This window comes from Bemisia tabaci, chromosome 9, assembly GCF_918797505.1.
Source record: "Bemisia tabaci chromosome 9, PGI_BMITA_v3".
In the NCBI taxonomy this organism is placed as follows: domain Eukaryota; kingdom Metazoa; phylum Arthropoda; class Insecta; order Hemiptera; family Aleyrodidae; genus Bemisia; species Bemisia tabaci.
Window position 1 is genome coordinate 20,011,190 of NC_092801.1, and position 18,698 is coordinate 20,029,887.

At 35.1% G+C, this 18,698-nt stretch overlaps 2 protein-coding genes across 32 annotated transcripts in view; one reads left to right on the forward strand and one right to left on the reverse strand.

The window, feature by feature from the left end:
- The first annotated feature begins 253 nt into the window (after positions 1-253).
- LOC109034838 (ribosomal RNA-processing protein 8) lies at positions 254-5,613 on the forward strand. 4 transcript variants are annotated; one of them, XM_072304615.1, is made up of 5 exons: positions 254-455; positions 1,472-1,772; positions 2,338-2,499; positions 3,959-4,216; positions 5,328-5,613. In XM_072304615.1, the coding sequence occupies exons 2-5, from the start codon at positions 1,474-1,476 to the stop codon at positions 5,542-5,544; spliced, it is 936 nt and encodes a 311-aa protein (XP_072160716.1). In that variant the 5' UTR covers positions 254-455; positions 1,472-1,473; the 3' UTR covers positions 5,545-5,613. The 4 variants fall into 4 exon arrangements, with proteins under 4 accessions (XP_072160716.1, XP_018903755.2, XP_072160717.1 ...); XM_019048210.2 differs by having other exon boundaries at positions 254-439; XM_072304616.1 differs by having other exon boundaries at positions 264-401.
- Positions 5,614-6,961: 1,348 nt separating this feature from the next.
- Positions 6,962-18,698, reverse strand: part of bt (projectin protein bent) — a 256,610-nt gene continuing 244,873 nt past the window's right edge. For 27 of the 28 annotated variants that reach the window (XM_072304609.1, XM_019048132.2, XM_019048131.2 and 24 more), the window contains 8 exons: positions 18,067-18,263; positions 17,070-17,247; positions 14,337-14,396; positions 11,425-11,547; positions 10,385-10,582; positions 9,698-9,811; positions 9,022-9,226; positions 6,962-8,234 (listed from right to left, as the gene is read on the reverse strand). In XM_072304609.1, coding sequence (XP_072160710.1) covers positions 9,027-9,226; positions 9,698-9,811; positions 10,385-10,582; positions 11,425-11,547; positions 14,337-14,396; positions 17,070-17,247; positions 18,067-18,263 — 1,070 coding nt within the window. In that variant the 3' untranslated portion in view covers positions 6,962-8,234; positions 9,022-9,026. The remainder of the gene's footprint in view (positions 8,235-9,021; positions 9,227-9,697; positions 9,812-10,384; positions 10,583-11,424; positions 11,548-14,336; positions 14,397-17,069; positions 17,248-18,066; positions 18,264-18,698) is intronic. The other variant, XM_019048127.2, reaches the window with a different exon arrangement.

Consider the following 18,698-nt stretch of genomic DNA (forward strand, 5'->3'; position numbering starts at 1 on the left):
TTGTGACGTTGCAGACTTCCTGTCACTTGAATTTTACAATGGAAAACCACTCAACGTCAATTCTTGAAAACTTCCGTCATTTTTCTTCTTTCCTTAGACTCAAGGAGTTTCGCCGTAGATGTGCTGTGTGCTCCCTCTACGGTGTGCTCCCTTGCGTCTGCCGTACTCAAATTTTGAAATTGGCGGTCTTTGCATTTTCTACAACAACGCACTCTGCTGTCCATAGTTGAAACTGGACATGTAAACATAACCTCAATTTCACAAATTCAATTTTCACGTGTCCTTTGGTCACTTGCGTTTTTGAACCTTGTTTATCGCCTTTGATTACAATAATTTCTTTATCATTTGTGCTGTGTGGTAAATTATAGATTGAATGATCACGTATCGTAATTAATTTGCCAGTAAGCGTACCCAGTGTGAATTTCTTCCTATTTGAACGGTACTTAATTTAACAGGTAACTTTGCCATGATCCATGCTTAAGTGGACGATAAATGTCTTTGAATCGAAAATAAGAGGAAAATTTCAACATTTTATGTGCCTTTGTAATAGCTTGAAGCATAGTTAGCTCTAGAAGTACCCCTCCAGTAGAAAATGACTTTCCGCTCACCAGTCGACCTCCTATAGCTTACCGTATTTTCAAGAGCTTCATAAGTTGACCGCGTAAGTCTGCAATCACATATCTCGTTTGCGGTGTCTGACAATCTCCGCCTCTATGGTATTTTTTTACAGGAGAAAAAATTGACATCATTCCTTGAAGTTTATGCAGAATCTTCTTTGCACAGAGAAGAATAACCACGGCAGTTCTAAAGAATTGCTGTTGACTAGTTTTCCGTTTGAAGAACAAGGTATGACAGGAAGTCTGTGATGTCGCAAACCGAGTTATGTGATTGCCGATGCACACCATTGAAGTGCTCTTCTCAGCGCATATGTGGTGATTTTAGTGCACAGTCTAATATAAAATTACGTGGTGATCACCATCAAACAGATTACATTTCATCTTTGCAGCTAAGCCACTTCACAATAATTATAATTACTTACTGGTTTGTCGCTGAAAAGTCACTAATTGCCTCTATAATCAACTGCCAATCCAATCATTCTAGTATCACTAGATTTCTTCTTAAACTTCATGGGGCTCTGCCCATTCAATTCAAATCATATTGATTCAAATAGCTAAATCAATGCAATAAGAGAACACCAAGGAAAGCTTTCTATACGAAATCAGAAGAAGGAAGAGAGGAAACAAGAATTTTAGTAAGAAGTGTGGTGTCAGGCTGTTCCTTTACCTTCAATTGTAGAGTTGTAAGAAATGTTTTCTTGACTCCACTAATCTGACTGTTTGTTAACGTTATGAGTGTAGGAACACCTACTTAAATCAGTTTGCAGTGTTGCAGACCCTTTTCACCTGACTTAATTGTTGAGAAATTAATGCCTTTAGCTTATTTTCATATATGTGCCTTGCCATTGTTTCAGCAATGCGTGCCGAGAGTAAGTCAAAGAAAATGAAACACAATAAAAACAAGATGAGCAACAAAAAACATGTAATGAAAAAAAAGAAACCTGTAACAAAGCCGAACATAATTCAGAAGAATGCTAAGAGAAAAAAGAAAAACAAGAAGAGAGGTGGTCTTGAAATTCCTCTATGTACGCAGATGGGAATTAATGTAATTGACAAAGAACCTCCGAAATTTGTGGATAAAAAAGAAAAAATTAAGAAACCTTTCCCAACTTTAGCTGAACGAATGATAATGAAATTGAAAGCAGCAAGATTTAGGTAAGATACTATTAATCGTTGATATCAATTTTTAAAAAAGAGAGCTGAGATTTGCGTTTCTCTCATTGTGTCATCAAGATGTTTCTGTCATTATTAAATTATTAAAGTATACCGCTGCATTTTTGAAATACCAAGGGTACCAGAACCCTCTCCTAAATCAAAAATTTAAATTTTTTCAAAATGACTTATCTTTATTTTGTAAAGATGTCCCCAGAAATCCCCTCTTTGCAGGGAAATTTATTTATGCCAATTTTAGGCACCAGTGATTGATTTGATTACCTGTCATTGCTCATTTTAGTATTATTCTCTAAGAAAATACAAGTTCACTGCAAACAGCTGCAAAAGAATGTGTCTAAATATGAAGGGGAGTGGTGAGAAGGGCCAAACAGTTTTTGGTGTGAAAAAGAGAAAAAGAGATTTACACACCAACTCATATTTGATACCACGTAGAAAACCTTTTTTTACTCTAACAGTTGAAATAAGTAAAGCTATTTCTTACTGAATTTTCCATCAGTTTTTTACGACTCATTATTCAGAATCATAATTCTTTACACTTTGTTATCAGGTATATTAACGAGCAGCTGTACACGCAAAGTGGCGAAGATGCAGTGGACCACTTCAGTCAAAATCCAGAGGATTTCGAAGCATATCACGAAGGTTTCCAGCACCAAGTATCCAAATGGCCGATCAATCCTCTAGACTCAATTGTCAAGTCAATCAAGAAAATGTAAGTCACCTCAAGAGAAATGCCTGATTTCGTAATTTTTACGAAGACCCTTTTTATTTGAGGATTTCAATGGCGATTATCTCTATCGGAAAGTGTTCAAGTGCAGAATATCCAATTTATAAGCTGATAATTACAATTTTGCTTTTGTCAATCAAACTACATTGATAGAGGTGGTAGGGTTGCAGAAAGTTTTTAACCCTCTTATTTTCCGAATTGACGGAAAAAAGTGAGGTAAAGTTATCGGAACACTCCCACCATCTATTTTTATTTAATTTTGTTTTAAGTATGTACTTCCTGTATAAATTTAAAATCTGGTGAAATGTGCACCCATTCGGTGCGGAGGTGAGTCCACGAAAAATGACCTTTCCAGCATTCTAACAGAACTTTCCTCCGTTGTTCTGGCCTCTGAACATATTTCAATTTTACAGCATGGTTTTAAAGAAATACCAATAAGATACTTTCCTTAGTAACAACTCTAGTATTTGTTCAGAAGTCTGACTACCATGTCTATTTATATTATCTAGCAGGACACTTGTCAATCAATAAAAAACTACCATGAATTAATTAAGTAGGGGAAGGAGCTTGTTTTAACACCAGGGTTGCCTGTGGTTTGGAAAACCATCCAAGTCAGGGAATGTATAGCAACCTGGAAAAGTCAGGGAATTTTGCAGGCAGCAATTAGCAGAAGTGAATTTTATTGGAAGAAAAAAAATCCAAGTAGAAATCTCATTCAAATATGCGATAAAGTCAGGGAGTTTGAAAATTTTGGAGTCAGGAAAAAGCAAGAATAGCTAGGGAAAATTAAGAGAATCAGAAAATAAAATCATGAATGATTTCACAATAACGGATTTTAGTATTAGTTAAGTTTTTACTGTTATTAAGGATACACAACAATTTAATAGAAGAGAAATACAACTGTTGTTGAAAATCTGTTAAAGTTGTGACCCTGCATTGATTCATTCAAAGAAATGTGCGAGATTGTAAAATCTCCTGTTGATAACATAACTGACATAACATTTTTTCCCTGTTGGTCATGTGTAACCAGCATTCCGTTTTGTGGTCTAAAAGTCTTAGTGATACAAATTTCTTATTATTTTTTGCATGAATCTCATTCAAGTGCACAAATAAGACGATTGCCAGTGGCAAATGTGTTCTTTTTCGATTAATTTGTCTCGTTGCTTTGAATATACTTGAAAATGAAACTGGCGACACTACTATTCCGGCTATCGTGAAATCACCCTTATGGAAACCCTGCGCACCCCTTATGGAAACCCTGTGCACCTAAAAATTCAAAAACATTAGTTATATATTCACTGCTCTTTGAAAAAACACTGATCTTTCATCAATTCTTTCCTCCCTAATTTCTCAAGATGAAAAAATAACGTTAACAAGTTAAAAATGTGTAATTGTAATCGTTAAAAATATATCAAATACATACTTTATTTTTCTAATTTTGAAGGCTTCAAAGGAAGGAACTACCACCAAAATGTTCGATTGCTGATTTTGGTTGTGGAGATGCAAAACTGGCAGATGCCCTCACTGACCTCAAAGTACATTCGTTTGACCTGGTAGCAGTTAACAGCAAAGTTACTGCTTGCAATATGTCGCATGTTCCATTGCCCTCGGAAAGTGTGGACGTTGCAGTGTTCTGTCTGTCTCTCATGGGTACTGATCTGACTAGTTACATCAAGGAAGCCAATCGGGTCCTCAAACCAAAGTAAGTTATCAAAATTTCCTCTTGATTTTTGCTCAACGATTGTGAATGAACATCATGAGCAGTAGAAATTTTCACTTTAAAGTTTTTTGGAAGTATGTCTGTTCTATTGACGAATTTGGTTTCAGAGACTGCAGATGGGTGCATTTTAAGCTGATACTTTGCTATGTTAGTATGAATCTCTCAGTTCTCAAAAATACAGCAGTTCCTTTTGTTGTGTTATTGCTCTAACTTGCCAAAAACTCCCTCATGAAAAAGAGCTTGATGCAAAAACAACATTTTTCGATTTCCTGTAGACTTTGTCTATTGATAACTGAGAATGATTTGCTAGGGGTTGTGAACAAAATATTGTGCGCCTACCCCTCCCCCCTCCCTAAGAGCCCTCTCCTAGGGAGAAAAGATAAATCAAGGATTTTATTTTTAGCAATCCTTGCTGATGAAGTCGGGATTTGCAAAACTTTGAATGGCTACCATTTATAAAATGTGAAAGCAAGAGACTTGCATTCTCACCGAAAATTTCCGTTTTGGGGTAATTTTCCTAACAAGTTATTTCCAAAAAGCGTTGCATTTTGGAAAAAGAAATTGAGACCCCCTCAAAGGGCTCCTTAAAACTTTTGATTCCTACAGAAGGGAGTTTTCTTCAAGAGTGGAGATTGGAGATTGGATTTTTTCTATGTTTTCTTCAAAATTGGAGCATTAGTTTTCCTCTAATTTTAACCGTTTAAAATCTGAAGGGGAAGGACTTTTGATACACCCTGTATGGAAATCGATCCCAACCAATGGTAGTCAAATTATCAAATCGTCACCTCGAGCAAACTCTGGTATTGATTACTTTCTGTTACTGGCTTTCCTATGCAACATAACTGGCCATTTAAGTTTTACATTGTCTTTGCCTCTGCTTACTTTTAACATGGACGTGTATTTATGCTAATAGGGACCATGTTCCAGGCAAATCTAGTGCATATGTTTCCTTTTAGCATAACTACGTCCACTTAAGCATGATAAACTAGAAACTGGGGCATTTGGATTTTCTATTTCTATTTTTCTCTGATGTTGGAAATAATGCTTGTTTTTGAAAATCTAAATAATTTTGTCCTCGTCTTTTCTTTTTCAGGGGCATAATGAAAATTGCTGAAGTCGAGAGTAGATTTGATAAAGTCTCAGACTTCATAGAGAATGTTGAAAGATGTGGGTTCCTGTGCACTAAACGAGACAGCACCAAGAGGCTTTTTGTATTCCTAGATTTTGAAAAGGCAGCAAGTTTGTCGAAAAATCAAAAACGCAAACTTCCTGAACTGACCCTAAAACCATGTTTGTACAAAAAAAGGTGATGAATGTAACATTACAATTCTTTCACCTTGTATGTTTAAAAATAAAACCATTGTTAATTATTTTCCATCTATGAGTTATGTACTTATTTTTTTTTACAGTTACCCCTCTGAATCTTTAATATCAGTGCACTAAACATTGGCAGGAATGTCTCTTGCATGATCGTAAAACTGACTATGTATCATGGGATACAAATATAAACTAAAAGAATCTTTTACACTCCATCTCATTGAGCATTGATACAAGGTGGACCGTAGTTCCCACTGAGTCTTAAGAATATCTGTTTTCAGATCGATCGGGGCATACCCCTAATAGCGATTTTGAGTGTTTTTTTTTTTTATTTTGACTCCTCTTTCACCAGGGTACTTCATTGGGATGTAGACGGGCGTAGTCGCTGAAAGTGCGCTCAAAAAAACACTTGTATCTCGCGATCCATTTACCTCCATGTGAGGTATAATGTATCGTTGGATGCTGAAATATACTTACAAATCATTTGCGTACATTTTTTTGCGATCCAACCATAGGGTACCTACGTTGCTATCGGCAAGTTTGCCAAATTCTAGAAATTCAAATAATCGAAAAATGACAATTCGGCAGCTTTGATTTTACCAGGCACCTTCGAATTGAATGTAGTAAGTATGACAAGAGGATTTTTCTGAAAAATTCTCACGCAAGCCGCAACTTGATAACTCGATTTTTGAGTGAGCTGTGCGATTTTAAAGTTTAAACTTGGCAACTCTGCCATGTGGAAGGGACATTTTTCCCGGGGCTGAAATTTTTAAGAATGGTGTGTCAGATTCCAGGGAATCACAGACTAATTTTGCAAGGGAGCTGACAAGATTTGCAGGCTTTGGGACCTTAAAGTATTGCCAAAATCAAAAAATTGGCAACGACCAAACCGCAACGTCACAGCTCAATTTTAATTTTACGTACAGAATTATCACATTTTCAACTTGGCAATGCTGTAGGGCTCGGTAAATTTTTTTTTTTTTAACTTGCCGTTGCCGGCAATTGAATCAGTGAGAAAGAAAACACACCAACTTAAAAATGAAAATAATCGAGACACACAAAACTGCATGATGGCGGTGAAGAAGTCAGCCTGGGAAAAATATTTTTGGTGCCGAAGGACAAGCACTTAAGGACACTTTAAAGGTATAAGCTGGAACAGATGCGCTAACTTCAATGACCTTTATGAAAATGAAAATTGAGCATTTTCGAGTTACGGAGTTGATGGGTTTTCGTTCCCACTGATTCAATTGATTTTGTATGTAAGATAGGCTGTCATGGAAGACGCTCCTGAAGAGCTATTGAAGATGAGAAGATTACTCTCCACTAGAACGTTTTGTATTTTATGAATGGCCACTAAGATAAACATAAAAAAGGAAAGGATTTGAATAGGGAGATGAAATAAGTTAGTCCTTTTCTTTAATTTTAAATATGTTTATTAATAATAAAATAATAACAATAAATATTAAAAAGGGCAAGAATGTTTCACATAGATTTTTCAGTTCATTGAATTTTCCTTCTTTTCATTCTTTCGTTTTTGATTTTCTGTTACCCATAACTTTTTCGATAAAAAATTGTATAGCAGGGTAATTAATGTTAACAAGTGGGGACCGTGAAAACTAATATTAAAAGACAGTAAGGTCACGGAAATAATTCGAAAGCTGGATTAGTATTTCTGTACCAAAGTTTAGACTTTGAAAATTCCACAAAATATCAGTTAAAAATTTGTTACCAATTTTGTTTCTGACTAAATTTGTTACATAACACTTTTAATTGAACTGATTCTTAGTTTTGCTGCATACTAATACAAACAAAATATTCTTTAAAAATTAGAGACCTTTAATTTCAGGATTGAATGAGTCATTCTTCTTTGAATGTTTTGAATTCTATGTTGAAATAACATTTTGCAAAAAAACAAAGAAATCTACATTTTAACAAAGAAAACAATAACAACAGGCACTAATTGTAGATAAATTACAGGGTGATTAATAACGCTTGTGTGATCATGATACTTTACAAAAATATTTACATCTAGATAAAAGCAGTTTCTTTGGGTGTGTTCTTCAAGAGCATTTAGATAAGCATAAAGATTACAAAAAAGGAGAAAATCTACAGCACATTACTGAGAACATTTGATGACAAAAAGATTGCCTTAAAGTTTTGTTATTGCTCTTAGAATTTTTGAAAACGTCTACAGCAGTTAAAATTTTCTAAAAAAATTGGCATTTGACATATGAAAGAAAAGACGAGAAATCTCTTCCTAAATTTTTATGAAGACAATTAATTTTCATACAGACAAATACTTTTTTTCAGGTGGGTACAGAAAAGCCTGATATTTTTTAAATAAATACTTTACAAAAGAAGAAAAATTTACAAACTGAAACTATGCGAAACTATACAGATTTGGGGGACCTTAATGGCAAACATAGTTCAGATCTATTTGCTCGAAGTTATCGGATTGTACAAAAAATCACCAAATTCACTGACGCAGATAGAGAATTTGTTGATTTTCTGGTACATCTGATGACCCGTCGTTCGAAGTTGCTTTCATTAAGGCTAACCACAGCCTTGACAAATGAAAGCAACGTTAAAAATAAATAATCGATGTATTAGGATTAAACTGTACACTGGATCGAATTGTCCGCAAATGCTGCAGCTGAGCAAATTGTTAGATTTAGGGTTAAACCTGGAAACAAAAGTGAATGAGGAAACTATTACTTGGGGCAGTGAGAGTAATATCAAGGCCTCCCAGAAAAGAAAACAAAAAGAAGAAAAAAAATCATTTTGTATAAGCAGAATTGCTGAAAGGAGAGCTGCCTAATGCTCAATAGACATTTCTCTCACTTTGCATAAGAATTAAGCAGTTGGATACATCCCACTTAAAATTCAAAGACAAAGAGCCCAAACTAAACAAGGATAACAAATCCACCATCGAGTAATTCATGGGCTTGTTAAAGATTTTACAGTTCTTGAGGCTAACATAAAGTATTTTAAGGCTCAAGTATTTCTGTTTTTGGTACAGAGGGATTTTATGATTAAGAAAGAGGTTATTTCAAATAAACCGATTTGGGCATCCCCTAGCTTAGGCTCAAACTTTGCTCAGATGTTGCATTAAGTGTCCATGATACTTCGGCAAAATTTCAGCCCCCTCAAATAGTTAGGGAAAGGTAGCTGAAATTTTGCCCAAGCATGAGGGACTCTTTAAGCCATATCTGGGAATAGTTTGGGCCAAAAGTATGGGGGCCAAATCGGTGTTTTTGGGAAAACCTTTTGTTATTTACTTCTGTACCCTCCTCTCCCCCAGAATGCCGATTTAGTGAAAGTTGGATTTTATAAAAGTGACTAAAGTTGGAAAATATGCAATCACAGCAGTGAAAGAGAAACAAATCCAACTTCAAATGCTTAGACTGTTTTATTTTGAAAACAAAAAGAGAAGTCAATAAGAATATTTACAATTAGAGAAAATCGCATACCTGATTTAAACTTCTCCAGGAGCGACAACATTGAGACAGAAAGCAGAGAAATTATCGCTAGAGCCGTCAGAAGCTTTGACCGTGTACTGACCGCTGTCATCATTCGTTAGATTCAGCACTTTTAATTGGAACTTGGACCCACTGTCGGTGAATTGATATTTTTTCTTGTCTTCTTCTACAACTTTTCCATCTTTCTGCCAAGTAACTGTAAAATAAAAATCAGAGATCAATAACATGCAAGTGGACAATCAGGGTATCGTAGATATTTTGTCATCTCAGCTGATCGTATGATTAACCAACTTGTGGAAATTATGTTACAGAACAAAATTGACAAGTATACAGTATTCTTTAGAAAAATAGAAAAAATCTTAAAATTTTGCTGTAAGAACGAGATTTAATTGGATGACAAAAAATTTGTGAACACTTCTCAGATAAAAACTGTGTTTTGTGCCTTTTTCATCCATCGCTGGTAATAAAACAAGATCACACCTACAGGTAGCATTAAAAGCAGAGGGCGTTGTCCGGTATCCAACAAAGTACCAACATGACTCAATTCCATATTCAGTGATAATATGTCTCTTTATATGACTGTAAATCACTTGCATCGATTAGATACCACTTAAAATTAAGCATGCAACAAAGTCAGAGAAATGACAAAAGCAGTTCCAGGTCTTACCTTTCAAAGATGTTCCTTCAAATTCAGTACTAAAATCTACAGATCCACCTTTCGCTACTGTTGCAGATCGAGGGAATGTTTTTATTATAGGTGTCTTCAATTTTTGATTGGGTTCTATAAAATTATGAAAGATTATAAAGTTAGAAAAAAAAAACCAGCCACAGTCAGATAAAATAGAAAACTAACAAACAGTTCCTGAAAAATCCTTTGATTTTCATCACCTATCGGACTGGAAAAATTAATACTCTAAAGATTTTTCCATGCATTGTCCACCTAAAAAATGAAAGGCCTCTCAACAAGAAATAAAAAAGTAGCAAAAATTTTGAGACCAGATAAAACATCATTTAGATCTAACACACTTTTGAAGTCATAAAAATTTCTAATTTTTTTGGTAGGTACAAATTGTGACACAATAAGAAAGACTTGCTGCGATCAAATACACAAGTTTCGAAGGAGAAAGTCGATCATATGCGTTTTGCAAAATCGAATCATGGTGGTTTACAAAATGAAAATGATTTGCTGAGGTCAAACACGAGAGTGGAAGAAAAAAAAGGAGCATATGCATTTTGCAAAATCGAATCATAATGGTTTGTATTTAGAGTAACCTTAACGATAATGCCACCAATACCTGTTTAGCTAAACCATCGCTAATTCGCAAAAATTTCAAATATTGAGCACCAAACTTACCAACAACTAGAAGAGAGCAACTACTGAAGGATTCGCCGACATTGTTGAACGCTTCACAAGTATAAATGCCAGTGTCATCGGGGAATACCTCCGCAATGTTCAATTTATAGAAACTGCCAGCATTAGCATATTCAAAATCTTTGCTAGGCTTGATTTCTTTGTTATTATGCAACCACACTACATCAAATTTCTTAGCACCTGTTGAAATTAAGAAGAAAGACAAAATCAATCAGTTGAAAACTTCCAATGCAATTTTTTTAGGATGCAGGATCAGATGTTAAAAAGAGTGCTTTAGCGGAAAAAATAAAAAAAGTTCAAAGAACTGCTCGCAACTAGTTCAATAATTGTTTTTGGAGTTTTTTAATAAGTTATTTCAATTTCACTGAATATTGAACCACTGTTAGTTAAGCCGTTTTATGACCGATTTGACTCCAGTGGAAATAATTTACGAACAACAACTTAAAGGTCTTTGAACATTTTCGCCTAAAATCTGACGATCATATTTGTGGTTGAGATCAAGAGATATGCAAACAACTGTTTCGGAAAAATCGAGTTATTGTCATTTTTGACACACTTGAAGGGAACCATATGTAAAAAAAATTTGTTATGATATGAACACACATGAGTTACAGGGTTTGTAAAATTTTCAAAATACGATGCAGGCGATGAAGCTGTTGCACGGTTTTCCCTTGATTTCTTAAATCGAAATTTTCGAAAATTCAATTACAGTTCTTTGCCCCTCAAACACAGATATATAAAACTACTTTCGTTATTAAAAGAGTCAGACAGAGAAAAAAAGAAGAAAAAAAACTCCGCACAGTCAATCACGACAATTGAAATTTCACACAAAACAAAAAGTGACTAAACCTTTTAAAACAAATGGTTACTGCTGAAACATTAAGGATATCCTTTAAAACATCTCAGATGATCCACTACCCAGAGTAACCCTTGTTTTTGGTGCTGAGCATCCTTTTTTGTGAACTTTGACTATTTACCTCAACATATAGCAATTAGAAAATAAGACTCATTAAAATACTTGCCTACTATTTTACATTGAAGAGTTACCGGACTTCCGTCTTTGACATATTCTGATACCAAATGAGTTACAATTCTGGGCGCACCATCTTCTTTGGATTCTGCCTTTTTCAGCGCATGTGCTGACGCTGTAATAAGAAATCGAAATGTTAAGTTGATCTATAACTACTTTCAATGATCACACTGCTTCAAATGAGAGAATAGCCCGGTCGTATTGAAGATAAATGAATATTCTGGGATATTTTGATAAATAAATTTATGAGTAAATTTGAGTGAAAGACATAATTTTTTGTTTTATTTTTGAACCAAGTGAATAAAAAATTCTCATTGGCGACTTGAAAGGACGCACAAAATACCTAGAAATTCAGCGCAGGCTAAATTTTAATATTCTTAGATGTGATATTTCATAGGACCTCCTGAGGGCGATGAGCTTTTGAAATCAAACTTTCTATGAGCCAATCTCCAGAAAAGCAGGGCTGAAAAGTGAAGTTTTCAGCATTTTTACATGGAATATCTAGTAGGAAATGTTGCATCATTTGATTGGATCGAGGAGATCTCTTTGTTGCGTTGCAGGTCGGGAAGATAAGACGGACAAAAGTAAAATTCTTGTGAATGATAACAGCGCGTCCAGCATCCACACGCATATAGCAACAGTTCCACATTTCCATCAGAAAACGCCTGCAAAAGGGCTGAGAAATTTACAATTCAGCACTGCTTTTCTCGATTTTGGCACAGAGAAAGTTCAATTTTGAAAGCTCGTTGTGCTATGGAGGTCGTAAGGAATATCATATCGAATGATGTCGAGAGTTAGCCAACGCTTAATTTCTTAGTTACGTGAGCGCAGTCCTTTTCGACAGTTTTGAGTTCCCAGATTTCTCCTGACTTCATCTCATCAGGGATGCCACTAATGAAAATACAAGAATTTTTGTTTAATGACACCAAGGTAAAAGAAACAAGGGTCTTCCCTCATGCAGTGATTATATAATCTACAATGGTTTTTGAGTTGTATTTTGAAATCAACTTACAATAATTCTGTAACACCAAAAGTTGACGAAGTTTAACAGTTTCCTGGACGGTGGAGTACTGAGTAAAAAAAGTTTTTAAATCTTAGAGTACTACATACTATATATAGAAATTCTTAAAATTGGCTTCTCACAAGTACTCAAGTATTTTATTTGAAGGAAATTTCAGGAGGAATAAAGTATTCTTTTTGTGTATTTTCCGAAAGAAATACACCATTGTCTTTAATTTGAAGAAGCCTGGTAGAGCTTAAGCCATAAAAGTTGCATTAAGTCTAGTCAGCGGGCCGATTATTGAAAGTTTAAAGCTAGCCCAATGAGACATTGAACTGCGATATACTGCATGGTTAAGATAGGGCTTTGTCTTGTCGTGGCAGGCCGACATAGTTTCAATAATCGGGCCGCAGAGGCAGATTGTAGATGTGCACCCTACTCACTATGTCGATCAACTTATTTGAAGTGAACTAGGAGAAACTTGAGGGATAGACTTGTAGGAAATAATAGACTGCGAAAAATTGTGAGGATAGAAAGCATAAAAAACCAGAGAGAACAAGAAACAAATATGAAAATGAGAAGAAAAAAAGGAGAAAGTTTGACATAAAACATACATGAGTAACAGCACAGATCATGCTTGAACATGAATCATAGTTTCACTTCATAGAAACGACTTTTTTACAGATTTTGGGAGGCCTCTATTGTGAGATTGATCATTAAGATTTATGAACTTGGATACACATATTTTGGAAAGCAAGCGTCAAGACTGCTGGGAAATTAAGTAAAAAATGGAAGGACAAACAAGCACCTGTTTTTGGATTTTTCTTTCAAAATTTTGAGTGTACAAAAAGATCAGGGCTATTAATAATTTTGATAAAAGTAGCTTGAAAGTTTTTTAAAAGTAGTACTCCGACATAATACTATTCTTTCAAAATTTTCGAAAAAAGTTTAAAACAGGTAAATGCATTTAATACGAGTATTTTCCCCCTTTCTGTCGTATTAGAGAGATATAAAATTTGAACAGACTTTATTTTAGAACTTTTTTCTGAATTTATCAGTTACTTACATGGCAAAAATCTCAACCCTCTTGGATTGATAAAGAAGAGAAAATTAGGTAAATATCAAACTCAAGGATAGACCACATCTCTGAGTTACTCTAGACAAGACATTTATGAATACACTTTGGTAGACACTCTTGATACAATTTCTTCAAATGAAAAATAACATGAACATGAGCACAAACAACATAGATTCACAAACATGAAAAAAATGAAAGGTGAAGGTGAAATGTAATGAGAGGAGAAGTAGAAAGAAGTCATTTGGCTATGAATGAAATGACTGGAAATTACCGAACTGGCAAGCAAACGCACATGGATTGCCACACAAAAACACGCCATTCTAGCTGCCAGTGAAAAGATTCCGTTGAATTGTACCGTTTCTAGATTTCTCATCAGAATTCACCAGCAGATTGAAAGCCAGGTAGAACTCCGGACTAAGTCAATTTACAAGAAGAGAGGACAAACATGCTTTTTTGGTTTGGACGAAAAAAAATTATCTTGTGACACTAAAATATTTTGTGTGGCTCGACTGCAATTTTTTATTCTCATCAAGAGATAAAATGCATTATGACGTGCAACACAACAAATGGTAAAAAGGTTTTTGACACTGGCAGCCCTGAAGCTTTCATTCCACATTCCCGAGCAGGGTGCCCTGCCTTAAAATGGCAAGGCTGAGTTTGAAACTTTTCACAGTGTTGCCATTTCCCGTTAAATATCGGTCAGTTCTAGGACCCGACTCAGCAACGCATGACAGACATAGTACAAAAAAGCCCGCACAAGGCGCAGTCACCAACCCCGTGTCAAACCGCAAAACCAACATGTATCAAACCCACGCCCTAGTATTACCTTCAGAATGTAACAAATTATAAGCTAACTCCGCTTGTTCAGCTGTAGGCTCGTTCACGCCTAGGAGAAAGACAGACTTGATTAAAAGGTGAAAAAATATTGCGCCTTCTTGTGATCAGCAATGCTGGGACGGCACTGCTCGGCGTTGAGAACTCCTCAGAATACATGGGGCGATCAAGTATTACATGCAACATTTTATTACTTGTTCTTACCCTTTCCCCGATCATAAAGCAGTCAAAATCCAAACTTGAACCCGCCATGAAATGCCTACGCAAAAGTTTCTACCCCCCAAAAGATGATTGTTTCGATACAGCCTGAAACCTTTCAACCCTGATATTTAGGTATGCAATTTTAAAAGGGTAAGGCACAAAAATCAAAGCAATTAAGTGCTCGGCAAATTTTTCAATTTTTGACATGATGGTCTCTACAACCATTCCTACACGATGGACTTTGAAACTTGGATATTCTATTTATCAGTTCCAGAAACATTGAGGCTGGAAAGTAAATTTTTCTCCGCACTTTCATGTATCATTCCACAAGGAGGCATGGCAATGTCGTAGAGTCCAAAAAGTAAAAGACTGGAAATTTGTTTAGAAATTGCTTGAAAATTCATTGATAGCTATAATTTTTACAAAATTATCACAGCTTTACACCCTGCTGGGAAGGTCATAAAAAGAACACCATGTCAAAAAATAGATTAACAAGAGCTTAATTCATTCAGTTTTGGTGCCATGTCCTTTCGATCAATTTGTGACATTGAACTTCAGTCCCTCTATCTTTATCTATTTTGTAGAAGCAGATCTCCCCTTCTTCCCTGAATGTCTTGCAATATTTGAATACTTTCCTGCAGAAACCAAAAGGTAAATGCAGGGATGAGGGGTGAGTCCAGTTATATGGAGGTTAAGATTCTCGTATTACTACCTGAAGATCGAGTCGAGCTTCTTCCTTTTTATACCTGGCATTGTTTGCTGGGAAACATGTTACGTGCTAGAATTTTTACCCCCTGTTGTTCTAAAATTTGTTTAGAATCATAGTGGCCGTTCAGGATATTATTGTTGTAAAAATTTCTGTTTCATAGTTGACATCATACATTTGGACACTGTTTTTGTTTCCATATCAGTTCAGTTGAAAGATTCACTTGATTCTGAGCCATTGGAATAGAGACAGAAGTAGAGAAAGTAAAGAGAGAGAGTGGAGAAAGGATAGAGTGGAAGGCATTTGAATTCAATGTTATTGGAACATTCAATCCAAATAAAGAAGCAGCTTGTTAGATTTAAATGACGATTCAAGCTTGCTCGGCTTGACTCGTTGAAACTCATTGAAACAAACATGGGTACGTTTGACAAGGTAAAAAGCCGGCTCCACAAAAATAAGAAATTAATTTTTAATATTATGGAATATATTGGATGTTAGGTAAAAAAAGCTTTGGATAAAGTAGCAAATCTGAATATGTTACGAGCCAAAATGATTAAATGAATGATGGCCGAAAGTGATAAAAGTCTTCTTGAATAAAATATTCATTTCCTGCATTAAATCATCAATTTGTTTATTTGTCCTTTACGAGAGGCCGATATCATCACCTTCCGGTCAAAGAATCACAAGCGCCATTAACGCATGGACACTATGTTGCTAGACTTCTCAATATTGTTTTGATTTTTTTTAAAAAGCTTTTGCACACACTTCCATCAAAATGTCAAGAATTAATCTTGATGATAAAAACAAAACAAAACATAGTGAAATTTTTTAGTTATTCTCTTTATTAGTTTCTCCGTGAAAAATTGGACGGGTTTAAGATGTTTGGCAAAACACTATCAGAGCACAAATGATGCTCATGATACTTTGGCCAAAAGGTGACCATAAATGAATTTTTTTCACTCAGATCATTCAGATTAGGAATTTTGGCTTGTGAACTAGTTTCAGAGAACCTACTTCAGAATTATTTTAGGCATAACTTTGTCCGAGACAGAGAATCTGCATTTCTTTCTCTGCAACTTACCAACCTTTACCATACTGTTCTTTTTAAGAAGATCACTCAATTTAAAACAATGGGACAAACAGGAGATATCAGATAACAAATAAGTTTGAGGCTTGAGAGCTCAGCAATCTTTTGGTAATGATACTTTTAAATCGAAAAGATGAACTTGGAAGAAAAGAGAGAGCAAACTTGATCAGCAGACTTGAATTTGTTTAAAGTTATCAGGACTTTCGAACTTCTGCAGATCCTTTCAGGCAAATAATATGTGATTACATTCACGTAAAAGTATGGAGAACAGATAAAAGGTAAATGACCAAGAGAGGCTTAGTAAATAAAAAGTGATGCAATGAGCGAGCAAGGCTAGAGACATGAACAAATCTGCTGCATGTTCTGAGGGGCTAAAACCCTCCTCGTCAAAGACCACAAAAGCTGACTCCAGATTTTCTGCAGTTCTGGCATTGTTTACTGTCATCACCATTTTTTATTGACTGTGCAATGTGCAAACTTTTTTTTTCTGATATGATCATTTCAAGTCAACTTCTACGCACTCATGAGAGCAAAAAGAAGAAAAACATTGACAGTAATTTAGATTTATGTGTAAAGCTACAGTCTGGATCAAAGAATCTTTAACTGCTAAAACAGTGTTAAAAAAAAGAAAATTAATAAATGATAAGATAAAAATAAGAGTAAGAAATGATAATTAGTGATTTTGCTTTCATGATATCCCTATTCAATACAGAAAATGGTGGAGTACTCACCTTCAACGATCACAACACAACTAGTCTCCGTTGTTCCGTGAATATTCGTTGCTACACACTTGTATTTACCAGAGTCCTCAGGCTTGCAATCCATGATTTCTAGAGTTATAACACCATCACTGTGGGTCATTGTGTAGTCGTACCTATTTAGTTTCTGGCTTCCTTTGTACCAGGTTACCTGATGGAAAACAAAAACCGAGGGGCATTATTCATTTGTAGTGAAATTATATGGAAGAATGGAGCCATGCAGGGAAATAAAAAACAATTTTACTGTTGGAATTCAACGAATGAACATGAACAAAAAAAATTTAGAGACAGAAAAAGTTCTACATTATGGGCAACCAAAGAATGCTTTTCTGATTTGGCAAGATGCAGTGATCTGTGATACATGAAAAAATCATTTGATAGGTAATTTACAAAACCAGGTATCAAGCATCCACTTTATCTTGTAATCTTTCCGTTTCCACCCTGCTGGCGGATATTTTTTGTCTTTCCACTTCTTTATTTTATTAATTGTTAAGATACCAGAAATGTTTAGAGTACTAGTTGATGCATTTCTTTTACATACACTGCAAACCAGAGGAAAATTTTATTAACAGTACTACATTGACCTTTTTACAACCAAAAAAAAAAAAAAATTCTTGCAGACGAAAAGTTTCATAGTGAATCAAATCAGACCTTTTCATTCAGTTAAGCAAAGTACTGCTTTGCTGAGGAAAAAATTGAGGTCTCTCTCTTTGAAGTTTTGGAAGTTATCGCAAGCTATTTCAAGGCAACATTTTGCAAAGTAAGAGACCACGAAAAATGGTAAAGAATAAAAAAGCCTCTTCTCGTTTGTTCAAATACTTAAATCTTCAGTAAAATTTAAAAAGAGATCTCTACATTATTCCATAAAGGATTTTTAAAAAATTCTAGATCAAGAAGTAAAAAATGCAATGGGACTAATCAATATGCAGATCATAGTAAAAACCTTTGATTCACTGCTGAGTTGACATACCTGGGGTGTTGGTTTACCAGCAAGACAACATAGCAACTTGCACGTTTGTCTATACTGTATTACACGGGGCCTCAAGAGGAATGTGAAGCTAGGAGGACTTTCTTGTTCTTCTTGCCAGAATGTGTACGCTAGAGGCTCCCTTCGCCTGATCGGTTGTGCTTCAGGTTTGTACTCTGGAGCAGGAGGTGCTTTGTAAGCTGCAATAAAGAAATATGACGCGTCAGATACATAAAAACTAGTTAAGAGCAGTATTTAATAATTTGTCATTGAGCAATTAATATGAAAGCATCAACATTTTTGGGCTTTTATAAATGGCACACATGTATTAGGTAAAATTTGTTTTAATTTTACTATCATTCATATACAGGCAATATCCGGGATCACATGACCAATATGTCCTGTTTAAAGATTGTGGACACGGTCAAAATTTGTGAGCAGTTGGACGTATTTAATTTGAAAACTTCTTTAAAAAAAGATATCAATTGTATGGACTTTATTAAAAAAAATCTCTACATTTTCTTTTAATTAGTTTGATACCCGAGGCAGTTTCTTGTTCATTTTAACACCATGATGTACATCGAAAAAAAAAAAGAAAATGCTCCTCACTTAGTTTCAATTTCAACCCTTGGTAC